We start from the raw sequence: 12,828 nt of genomic DNA, 5'->3' as shown, positions 1-12,828 counted from the left end.
TAAGGATACCCTCCACCGTGTTGTGTGGGATATGAATAGGTGGATCGTTTTTCGGCCAGCACAGACACGATGGGCCAAGAAGCCTCTTACTGTGCCTTAAACTTGCTATGATTTTATGATTCTACCACCATGTTAAATGGAATAGACTTCCAACAGATCTAGCAACTCAAAACTGGGCATCCATGAGGCGCTGTGGGCCATCAGCAGCAGAATTGCCTTCAACCACAATCTGTAACCTCATGGCCCGGCATATCCCCCACTCTGCCATTACCATCAAGTCAGGGGATCAACCCTGGCTCAATGAAGAGTGCAGGAGGGCATGCCAGGAGCAGCACCATGCACACCCCAAAATTAGGTGTCAACCTGGTGAATCTAAAACCCAAGACCACATGCATGCCAAACAGCATAAGCAGCATGCGACAGACAAGAGCAAAGCGATCCCACAGCCAACAGATTAGATTTAAGCTCTGCAGTCCTGCCATACCCAGTCATGAATGGTGGTGGAAAAATAAACAACTAACAGGAGGAGGAGGCTCCACAAATGTGCCCATTCTCAATTATAATAAAAGCAAAATACTGCGGATGTTGGAAATCTGAAATAAAAACAAGAAATGCTGGAACCACTCAGCAGGTCTGGCAGCATCTGTGGAAAGAGAAGCAGAGTTAACGTTTCGGGTCAGTGACCCTTCTTCGGAACTGACAAATATTAAAAATGTCACAGGTTATAAGCAGGTGAGGTGGGGGTGGGTGCCCATTCTCAAAGATGGGGGAGCCCAGCACATCAGTGCAAAAGATAAGGTTGAATCATTTGCAACCATCTTCAGCCAGAAGTGCCAAGTGGATGATCCGTTTCAGCCTCCTTCTGAAGTCCCCAGCATCACAGATGCCAGACTTCAAACAATTCGATTCACTCTGTGTGATATCAAGAAATGACTGAAGGCATTGGATACTGCAAAGGCTATGGGCCCTGACAACATTCCGGCAATAGTACTGAAGACCTGTGCTCCAGAACGTGCCGCACTCTTAGCCAAGCTGTTCCAGTGCAGCTACAACACTGGCATTTACCAGGCAATGTGGAAAATTGCCCAGCTATGTCCTGTACACAAAAAGCAGGACAAGTCCAACCCAGCCAATTACCGCCCCATCAGTCTACTCTCAATCATCAGTAAAGCGATGGAAGATGTCATCGACAGTGCTATCAAGCGGCACTTGCTTAGCAATAACCTGCTCAGTGCCACTCAGTTTGGGTTCCGCCAGGGCCACTCAGCTCCTGACCTCATTACAACCTTGGTTCAAAACATGGACAAAAGGGCTGAACTTCAGAGTTGAGGTGAGTGACTGCCCTTGACATCAAGGCAGCATTTGACCGAATATGGCATCAAGGAGCCCTAGCAAAACTGAAGTCATTGGGAATCAGGGGGAAACCCCTCTGCTGGCTGGAGTCATACCTAGCGCAAAGGAAGATGGTTGTGTTTGTTGGAGGTCAATCAACTGAGCTCCAGGACATCACTGCAGGAGTTCCTCAGGGTAGTGTCCTAGGCCCAACCATCTTCGCTGACGATGGCACAATGTTCAGCACCATTCACGATTCCTCCGATACTGAAGCAGTCCGTGTAGAAATGCAGCAAGACCTGGACAATATCCAGGCTTGGGCAGACAAGTGGCAAGTAAAATTCACACCATACAAGTGCCAGGCAATGACCATCTCCAACAAGAGAGGATCTAATCATCGCCCCTTGATGTTCAATCGTATTAAAATCGCTGAATCCCCCACTATCAACATCCTAGAGGCTAGGAATCCTGCGGCGAGTAACTCACCTCCTGACTCCCCGAAGCCGGTCCACCATCTACAAAGAACAAGTCAGGCATGTGATGGAATACATGCTTGGACGGGTGCAGTTCCAACAATCAAGAAGCTCAACACCATCCAGGACAAAACAGCCCCCCTTGATGGGCACCCCATCCACAAGCATTCACTCCCTCCACCACCGATGCACAGTGGCAGCAGCATGCACCAGCTCAAAGATGCACTACAGCAATGCACCAACGCTCCTTTGACAGCATTTGCCAAACCAGTGACCTCTACCAACTAGAAGGACAAGGGCAGCAGTTGCATGGGAACACCACCACCTGCGGGTTCCCCTCCAAGCCACACATCATCCTGACTGGGAACTATATCGCCTTTCATTCACTCGACGCTGGCTCAAAATCCAGGAACTCCCTTCCTAACAGCACTGTGGGTGCACCTACCCCACAAAGACGGCAGTGGTTCAAGAATGTGGCTCACCACCACCTTCCCAAGGGCAATTAGGGATGGGCAATAAATACTGGCCTAGCCAGCGACGCCCTCGTCCCATGAATGAATAAAAAAAAAACTGTCAAACTGTCACTGTGTTCTAGATTTCCCAGCCACGGGAAACAAACTCTGTTTACCAGGTCAAGCCCCTTCAGAATCTCGTATTTTTCAATGACATCACCTCTCATTCTTCTAACCTTGAGCGCGTAGGCCCAAATTATTCGACTCGCATCATTGGACAACTCTCCCATCCCAGGAACCAATCCGACATTGAAGACTCCCAGGGAAACTCCTTCCCGACCGTATACCACTGTGCCGCCACCTCTGCTGGGTCTGTGCTGCCAGTGGGACAGGACATACCCGGGAATGGTAATGGCAGTGTTTGGGACATTGTAACGTACATTCGGTGAGTATGACTGTCAGGCTGTTGCTTGACTAGGCTGTGGGACAGCTCTCCCAACTTTGGCTGATAGGAGGACTTTGCAGGGTCGACAGGGCTGGGTTTGCCATTGTCTTTTCTGGTGCCTATGTCGCTGCCGGGTGGTCCGTCCCGTTTCATTCTTTATTGACTTCATAGCGGCTAGATACAACTGAGTGGCTTGCTAGGCCATTTCAGAGGGCATTTAAGAGTCAACCACATTGCTGGGGATCTGGAGTCACATGTAGGCCAGACCAGGTAAGGACAGCAGATTTCCTTCCCTAAAGGACATCAGTGAACCAGATGGGTTTTTACAACAATCGACAATGGTTTCATGGCCATCATTAGACTAGCTTTTAATTCCAGGTTTATTAATTGAATTTAAATTCCACCTTCTACTGTGGTGGGATTCGAACCCATGTCCCCAGAGCAACACCCTGGGTTGCCAGGTTACCAGTCCAGTGACGATACCACTACGCCACCACATCCCCAGTTATAAGGGACTGAGCTGAGAAGAAATTTCTTCACTCAGAGGGTTGTGAATCTTTGGAATTCTCTAGCCCTAGAGGATTACGGATGCACCATTGTTGAGTATATTCAAGGCTGAGACAGAGATTTTTGATCTGTGAAGGAATAAAGAGATATGGACAGCACCCATGGAATTGAGGCAGAACAGTCACAATCGCATTGAATGGCGGAGCAGGCTCAAGGATCTGCTCCTGCTCCTATTTCTTCGTTTCTTATCTGCATGCTGCCCCTCAGCAGCTTCATCCAAAAACAGAGTTTCCACATATACACTGATGACACCCAACTCTACCTCACCACTACCTTGCTGGACCACTCCACTGTCTCTAAGTTGTCAGACTGCTCGTCTGAAATCCAGTACTGGATGTGCAGAAATTCCCTCCAACAAAATATTAGGAAGACTCAAACCGCAGTCTTCGGTCCCTGCCAGAAACTCAGATTCCTAGTCGTTGACTCCATCCTTCCATTCGGCAACTGTCTGAGGCTGAACCAGACTGTTTGCAAATTTGGCGTCACATTTGACCCTGAGATGAGCTTCTGACCACATATCTGTGCCATCACTAAGATCACCCATTTCCATGTCCGTAACATCGCCTGACCTCGTCCCTGCCTCAGCTCATCTGTTTTCATCTATGCCTCTGTTACTTCTCGACTTGACTATTCCAAAGCACCCTAGGCTGGCCTCCCACATTCTATCCTTCATAAATTTGAGGTCATCCAAAATTCTGCTGCCTGTATCCTTACTCGCACCAAGTCCCATTTACCCAGTTTCCCTGCACTTGATGACCTATATTGGCTCCCAGTTAACCAATGCCTCGATTTTAAAATTTTCTCCATAGTCCCGCCCTTCCCTATCTCTAATCTCCCCAATCCTACAACTCCCCAGGATATCTGCACTCCTCCAATTCTGTACTCCTAAGCATCCACAATTTGAATCACTCCATCAATGGCAGCCATGATTAAGGGAGGTGGGAGATAGGGGCGCCATTGCCGTAAGGTCTTGAGGCCTGCACTGTAGAGGCAGAGGCGTGGGTGGGGGTAGGGTAGGAGGGAGGTCACGATTGGCAGAAGAAAGGTTGAAGGCTTCCTCGAGGGGCAGTTCTCTTCCTAGCCCACAAGGGGTAGTACAAAAGACACTTAACCTTCTGGGCCCAGAACTCCTGCTGCTTTTTCGTTAATGGGTTTCCTGTGGCCCAAGAAACCCAAGCACTTACTGTTAAATTTAAATCAGATTCACGTTTCACTGTGGCAGCCTGACTTAAGTAAGTTAATGAAGTCCCGCGCCTCTCCAAGATGGGACACACAAACCCCTCGCTACCTGCCACCATAAAACAGGCGTCAGGAGCATACGCGTCAGGTTGAGCTCACATTATTTTAGGGTTTAATAACTTACACTCTTAGGTCCATCACTCTCAGAGTGCTGTCCCTGGCATGGATTAGTAGACGTCTGCCATTTGGATGAACTTCCAGGTGATTTATAGGAACACCTTTTAGGTCATTCTGCAGTATGTTCTGTAAAGAATTTTGAATATTGTTTTCAATACATTATAACTGCTCAAACTTCATTACTCTTTTAAAATTAATTTACTAGATTTAGGAAAAGTACAACCAAAATTTACAATACATTTTTCCAATCTGTTCATCTCACCTGTACGATGACACTGTATACTACAACACTAAACATTCTAGTAAAGTTAGGCTTCTCTTTTGCACCTTTAATATAGAAAAATGCCCCAAGATGCTTAAGGAGACAAAGGAGGGATGCCCAGCCTTTGTGAATGATAGAATAGATAATTGAAAAGTTTTGTACAAGAGATGAGTTTGGAGAATACTTTTTAAAAGTGTGAAGGAGGTAAGGGATGCAGGAAGTTTCAAAGATTGGGGCAGAAGCAGTTGAAGGCTTTATCAGTGCGGGTAAAAGGGGTGGGGAGGGCAGGGGTTTTCACAGTAAGCTAGAATCAGAGGATGCGGGAGGGAACGCACAGAAGGAAATAGGAACATCTGCTCATGTACTGATAATTCTGTGTGCTCCATTAGGGAAAAATGTGAGAAGACTTTGGTAGAAATGCAAGCAGTCCACAGATGCAAAGAATTTAACTAAGGTGGTCAGAATTTTATGCACATGTGGTTAACCATATAATTAACCCTTCAATTGCTGATTATAACTTCCAAAGATTTTTGAAACATCTGATACTTCCTTACAATAGACCTAATTCTAAGGAAGGTGTCAATCAATTTGCCAGTTAGGCACTTTGTTGACACTTAATATGAACCAGCTGTTAGAGATCATTTAGGATACAGTGTTGTCTATCAGGATCTGTGGTCGTTACTTAATACTAATGATCAGATAGTAGACTGGCTGGCCACTGAAATATTTCCATTTGATTTCCATTGTACAGATCATAAGATACACAAGTAGTTATCACCTATCAACAAATTGATCATTGCTTTTGCGTTGCAAAGTATTGGCAAACTTTGGTTTATTATAATCCAGACAACTTCCTTAGAAAAAGGTCTATTCTAAGGAAGTATCAGATGTTTCAAAATCCTTGGAAGTTATGATCAGCAATTGTCATGAAGGTGTGAACTGTGGAGCAGTTAGTTCCCTGCTGCAGTACCTCATCAATAGTCCACTGCTGAACTAGGTTTTCCTGTGAACCTTCATTTACAAAAGTGCTCCAAATAACGATCTGTCCTGAACTGTCTCCTGAGAACATACGTAGCCCTGTGCAACAAACAAAAGAAACCTCTTAATTGCTTTTAAAAACTACTTGAAATAATGGTCATATGTTTTAATACTGCTCTATTAAAGTTAGTTATTGATTTCCAGTGTGCAGTGATGATATTAGAAAACACAAAATTTTCAATAAAACTCACGATATTCACATTTTTAGATTTTGTGTATTTAAAAAAAAGCATGCATAAATGCTATAAGTATCAAGGCAGCCCACCAGTTCTGGCACCTGGGTACTATACTTCTAGTCACAGGTTAATACTTTAAATCTCAATATTAACAATTGTTCAAGTTCATCCATGTTAAGACAGATGACTTTTAAGCAAAGAAAGCAACTGAAAATTGCCAAAACTAAAGTCATTTTCAGCCCCACCATTAGCTCAGCAAACTTGCCACTAACGAAATCGAGCTTCTCAGCCATTTGCACAGACTGAATCAGACCACGTGCAATTGCGGCATCCTGTTTGACTCCGCATTGCTAAATGCCTAACCACATCGCCCTTTCCCTTCTCAGAAAACCAAAGTGAAAATGATTGGTCAGGATTGGCTCTCAGGCCTACTTCCTATTGTAGCTTCCAACCTGTGGTGCAGTAATTTTTGCACCATTTACACCTTATTACTTTGGGTTTCTTGAACTCTTATTTTCTTTGTCACTATCATAAATGTTGCCCTTTTAAAAGAAATATAAAATTTTCTTGAACTACGCATAGTACAAACCATGAAAATAATTTGTGTTGCGATATCTGAAGGAATAAGCTAGCTCACTGCACCAGGTAGTACTTAGCCTATCCCTTCTTTAAAGCATTCTGGGTTAAACTATTTAGCAGTAACACTAAGTTCATTTTTTTGTTAAACCATCACATAAGATCACTGACCGTCCATATAATGGATTAAATTGCGTAAATGTATTGTTCTCCTAAATGTACAGAATTATTGAAGTTAATCTCCATGTCCTTGTAATTTTACTATAATTAATTTCTACTGGGCGTACAATCAGATTAAACTGAAATGCCATCCAATATCTTCCAGCCCTACATTTACCTGGACAGAAATTGTTTTCACAATGGAAATAACTGCCAATTTAGCCAAATGTTAAGCACCATATTAAATCTACTTTAGACTCATCACAGTCATTAACTATGACCAGTCTCCTCCATGTGCAAAATTTAAATTTATTTGTTAAATAGTACATTTCCAATTGTGTGCTAATTGTGTTCCAATTAATGTGCGCATAAAAAAAAATCACAGTATGAAATATGGTTCAAAAAAGATGATTCCAGAAACTCTTCCACATAGATACTGGCTGCACAGCTAAGTTGAAGCTACTTCTAAGTAAAACATGAAATGTGAAAGACAGAGTGATGGGTGGATACAAGCTTTTTATTTTGAAGAGCATAAAAAAGTTGTGCAATTGGTAACAATAATCTTTACTGTAACCTGATTAAATGTAAGAGGGATTCAATAAACTTTAAATCAACAGCAATCCTTGCACAGATTAATATTTCTGAAGTGCAATGGAATTACTAGTTAATAAACTGCATTTATATAGCACATTTAATGGTTGTAAAACATCCCAAGGTGCTTCACAGGAGCATTATCAAACAGAAATTTGACACTGAGCCACTTAAAGAGATATTAGGAGAGGAACTTGGTTGAAGAGGTGGGTTTTAAGGAGAGAGAGGTAGAGGCAAGAGGTTTAGGAAAGGAATTCCAGAGCTTAGGGCCAAGGTAGCTGAAAGCAGCACTGCCAATAGAGCAGTGACTAAAATCAGGAAGACGCTAGAGATCAGAAATCAGAGGAGTTCAGAGATTTCATAGGACACAAGGAATAGGAGCGGGGTAGGCCATTTAGTCCCTTGAGCCTGCTCTGTCATTCAATAAAATAATGGCGGATCTGATTGTGGCCTTAACTCTACTTTCCTGCCTCCCCCTCATATAACCCTTCTACATCAAAACTCAGCATTGAATATATTTAATGACCCAACCTCCACTGCTCTCTGGGAGAGAGTTCCAAAGATTAACAGCCCTCAGAAGAAATTCCTCCTCATCTGGCTTAAAAGGGAGACTCCTTATTTTGAAACTATGCCACCTTAGTTCTAGATTTCCCCACGAGGGGAAACATCTTCTCAGCATCTACCTGGTCAAGCCCCCTCTGAATCTTATATGTCTCAATAAGATCACCTCTCATTCTTCTAAACCCCAATGAATATAGGCACAACCTGCTCAACCTTTCCTCAAAAGACAACCCCTTCATCCCAGGAATCTTCCTAGTGAATCTTCTCTGAACTGCTTCTAATGCAAGTATATCCCTCCTTAAGTACGGAGACAAAAACTCCATTCGGTACTCTAGGTGCCGTCTAACCAATGTGCCCAGTGCAGCAAGATTTTGCTCCTTTATACCCCATATCCCTTACAATAAATGCCAACATTCCATTTACCTTCTTGCTGCTTCCTACTTGCTGTACCTACATGCTAATTTTTTGTGATTCATGTACAAGGACACCCACATCCCTCAATGCCACAGCATTCTGCAGTCTCTCTCCACATGAATAATATTCTGCTTTTCTATTCTTCTTGCAAAGTGGACAACCTCACATTTTCCCACATTATACTCCATCTGTCACATTTTGCCCATTCACTTAACCAATCTATATCTCATTGCAGACACTTTGTGTCCTCCTCACAACTTGCTTTCCTACCTATCTTTGTATGGTCTGCAAATCTGGAATACACTTGGTTCCTTCATCCAAGTCATTAATATAGACTGTAAATAGTTGAGGCCTCAGCACTGATCCCCTGTGGCACTCTACTCGTTACAGCTTGCCAACTGAAAATGACCCATTTATCTCGACTCTCTGTTTCCTGTTAGTTAGCCAATCCTCTATCCATGACAAAACATTACCCCCAACATCATGAGCTCTTATCTTGTGTACTATTTCAGAGGATTGTAGGGATGGAAGTGGTTACAGAGATGGGGAGGGGAAAGACCACAGAGGATTTGAAAACACAGATGAGAATTTTAAGATCAAGGCATCAAACCAGGAGCTAATGTCAGTCACTGAGCACAGGGGTAATAAGAACATAAGAACTAGGAGCAGGAGTAGGCAATTCAGCTCCTCGAGCCTGCTCCGCCATTCAATACGATCATGGCTGATCTCAGCTCGGCCTCAAGTCCACTTTCCTGCCCGTTCTCCATAACACTTCAACCCATTACTAATTAAAATCTGACTATCTGCTCCTTAAATATATTCAATATATTCCCGGCAACCACCGCACTCTGGGGTAGAGAATTCCACAGACTCACAACCCTTTGAGAGAAGTAATTCCTCATCTCTATTTTAAATCTGCTACCCCTTTTCCTAAAACTATGACCTCTCGTTCTAGATTGCCCCACCAGAGGAAACATCCTCCCTACGTCTACTTTGTCAATCCCCTTAATTGTCTTATATACCTCAATTAGATCTCCTCTCATTCTTCAAAACTCCAGATAGTAAAGGCCTAAACTGCTCAATCTCTCTTCATAAGACAAACCCCTCATCTCTGGAATCAATCTGGTGAACCTCCTCTGAACTGCCTCCAATGCAACTATATTCCTCCTCTAGTAAGGGGGCCAAAATTGTACGCAATATTACAGGTGCGGTTTCACTAATGCCTTGTACAGTTGCAGCAACACTTCCCTACTCTATTCGTTTAACAGTAAGTGCCAAAATTCCATTTGCCTTCCTTATTACCTGCTGCACCTGCATATTAGTTTTCTGCGATTCATGCACGAGGACATCCAGATCCCTCTGCACTGAAGCACTCTGAAGTTTCTCTCCATTTAGATAATTTGCCTTTCTATTCATCCAACCAAAATGGATAACCTCACACTTATCCATGTTAAACTCCATCTGCCAAATTTTGGCCCATTCACCTAACGTATCCATATCCATTTGTAAATTTCTTATTTCTTTATTGCAACTTACTATCCCACCTACTTTTGTGTCATATGCAAATTTGGCTGTAGTACCTTCTATCCCTGCATTCAAGTCACTAATATAGACTGTAAATAGTTGGGGCCTGAGGACCGAACCCTGTGGCACCCCACTGGTTACATCTTGCCAACCAGAAAAGGACCCAATTATCCTGACTCTCTGTTTTCTGTTGGTTAGCCAATCCTCTATCCAAGCTAATAAATTGCCCCTAACCCCATGTGATCTTACCTTGTGTACTAACCTTTTGTGCGGCACCTTATCAAATGCCTTCTGGAAGTCCAGATATACTACATCTGCAGGATTCCCATTATCCTTGTTACATCTTTGAACAACTTTAGCAAATTTGTCAAACACGATTTACCCTTCATAAAACCATGCTGACTCTGATGGATTGCATTTTGACTTTCTAAATGTCCTGTTATTACTTCCTTAATAATGGATTCGAACAATTTCCCAACAACAGATGTTAAACTAACTGGTCTATAGTTTCCTACTTTCTGCCTCCCTCCCTTTTTGAATAAGGGCAATATATTAGCATTTTTCCAATTCACTGGAAACTTTCATGCAACCAGGGAATTTTGGAATATTATAACCAATAGATCCACTATCTCCACTGCTACTTCCTTTAAGACCCTAGGATGTAGGCCATCAGGCCCTGGGGCTTTGTCTGCCTTCAATCCCAATAGTTTGCTCAGTACTTTTTCCATAATGATGATGATTGTTCTAAGTTCCTCCCTTTCAATAACCTCTGCATTACCTGTTACTATTGGGATGGTACTAGTGTCCTCCACCGTGAAAACTGAGGCAAAATACTGATTTAATGTCTCCGCCATTTCTGTGTTCCCCACTATGAATTCTCTAGTCACATCCTCCAAGGAACCAACATTCACTTTAGCTCTTCTTTTGTATATACTTATAGAAGCTTTTGCCATCCGTTTTTATATTTTGTGCTAGTTTTCATTCATAATTTACCTTTGCTCTTTTTATTACTTTTTTTAGTAACCCTTTGTTGATCTTTAAAAGTTTCCCAATCTTCCAGCCTGCCATTGGCCTTTGCAATATGGTAATGTTCCACTTTAATGGAAAAGCAAAGAGGCACTACTGGTCAAAGTTTCCCTATTTTAAAAAAGTAGTCAATCGCCCACAGAGAGTTAGGGAAGGCAGGTGGGGTAGTGGGGCAAATTAGTGCAAACTGAAAAAGAAAGGGATAGGAAGGAGAGAAAGCAAAGGGTGGGGGGATAGGAGGGAGGTGAGAGGCATGGTGCTCCAGAACCATTATTTCCATACTTACAGCTGCAGTACATTTATCACAGTAATACTGAAAGACTTTGGGGATGGATAGCAAGGACTTAGATTGAGCACGCTTGCAGAAAACTCCATCTTCAAGTCCAATGTATTGTAGAGTAGAGCAGTGGAACAAGCCCAGAGACAAGCTTTAAGGCTGCTGATTTTACAGGGCTCATGAAACGTACTGAATTTAATATTTTCAAAGAGGCGAAAATAGGAGAGGTGTTAATACATAAGGTGCAAGCAGTCAGCAGTATTTTACAGGGAAGCAGCTGAAAATACAGGAATGGCTTTACGGTGCAATAGGAGGGAGTTATCCATAAAGAATTAGCAAAGAGATCTAGCAGGTCAAAAGGGGATGGCATAGAGGCACCATGGGGAAGGTCAACCAGATCATGCTCCTTTGTTTTAAGAATCATAGGTCTTTGTAATATATTCATCCGAAGCAAATCAATTTAGTGCTGCAATAGGTCTATATGCTTCTCATTTGTGGGGCACGTACTGGTCCCATTCTGCCAAGATCAATGTAAGGCTGGATCAGATCCAGTGCTAGGCAGTCTGTTGAATGACGTTAATTTAAAGGCTAAGCAGAGACAGAAGACTGGACCACTACACAACCTACAGGCATAGCTTCATTCAAATGTTCACACATTTATAATGGTTTACTCATGAGACAATGCTTCTTATTTATTCTTTCATGGGATGTGGGTGTTGCTGGCTAGGCCAGCATTTATTGCCCATCCTTAATTGTACTTGAGAAGTTGGTGGTGAGTTGCCTTCTTGAACCGCTGCGGTCCTTGGGGTGTAGATAGACCCAGTGTTGTTAGGGAGTTCCAAAATTTTGACCCAGTGACAGTGAAGGTACGGCAATATAGCTCCAAGTCAATATGGCGTGCAGCTTGGAGGGGAAACCTGCAGGTGGTGGTTTTCCTATGCATCTGCTGCCCTTGTCTTTCCAGGTGATAAAGGAATCGCTGGTTTGGAAGGTGCTGCTGAAGGAGCATTGATGCATTGCTGCAGTGCATCTTGTAGATGGTACACACTGCTGCTACTGTACATCGATGGTAAAGGGAGTGAATGGTGAAGCTGGTGGATGGGGTGCCAATCAAGGGGGCTGCTTTGTCCTGAATGGTGTCAAGCTTCTGGAGTGTTGTTGAAACTGCACTCATCCAGGCAAGTGGAGAGTATTCCATCACACTCCTGACTTGTACCTTGTAGATGGTGCACAGGCTTTGGTGAGTCAGGAGATGAGTCACAACATTCCTAGCCTCTGACCTGCTCTTGTAGTCACAGTACTTACATGGCTGGTCCAGTTCAATTTCTGGTCAATGGTAACCCCAGGATGTTGATAGTGGGGGATTCAGCGATGGTAATGCCATTGAACATCAAGGGGAGATGGTTAGATTATCTCTTGTTGGAGACAGTCATTGTCTGGCATTTATGTTGCGCGAATGTCACTTGCCACGTATCAGCCCAAGCCTGACTCTGTTGTCCAGGTCTTGCTGCACATGGACACGGACTGCTTCAGTATGAGTCGCCGCGAATGGTGCTGAACATTGTGCAATCGTCAGCGAGCAACCCACTTCTGACCTTA

At 43.4% G+C, this 12,828-nt stretch overlaps 1 protein-coding gene across 7 annotated transcripts in view; it reads right to left on the bottom strand.

Annotated features, from left to right (window-relative positions):
- ahi1 (Abelson helper integration site 1) overlaps positions 1-12,828 on the bottom strand; it is a 407,526-nt gene that overhangs the window by 302,852 nt on the left and 91,846 nt on the right. For all 7 annotated transcript variants that reach the window (XM_068026173.1, XM_068026175.1, XM_068026181.1 and 4 more), the window contains exons 14-15: positions 5,858-5,964; positions 4,633-4,751 (exon numbers count right to left, since the gene is read on the bottom strand). In XM_068026173.1, the coding sequence (XP_067882274.1) occupies positions 4,633-4,751; positions 5,858-5,964 (226 nt within the window). The remainder of the gene's footprint in view (positions 1-4,632; positions 4,752-5,857; positions 5,965-12,828) is intronic.

The sequence above is a fragment of the Heterodontus francisci genome, chromosome 3 (assembly GCF_036365525.1).
Source record: "Heterodontus francisci isolate sHetFra1 chromosome 3, sHetFra1.hap1, whole genome shotgun sequence".
Taxonomy (NCBI): Eukaryota; Metazoa; Chordata; class Chondrichthyes; order Heterodontiformes; family Heterodontidae; genus Heterodontus; species Heterodontus francisci.
Note: the sequence above shows the minus strand (reverse complement) of the source record. Positions and strands in the feature narration are given on the sequence as shown.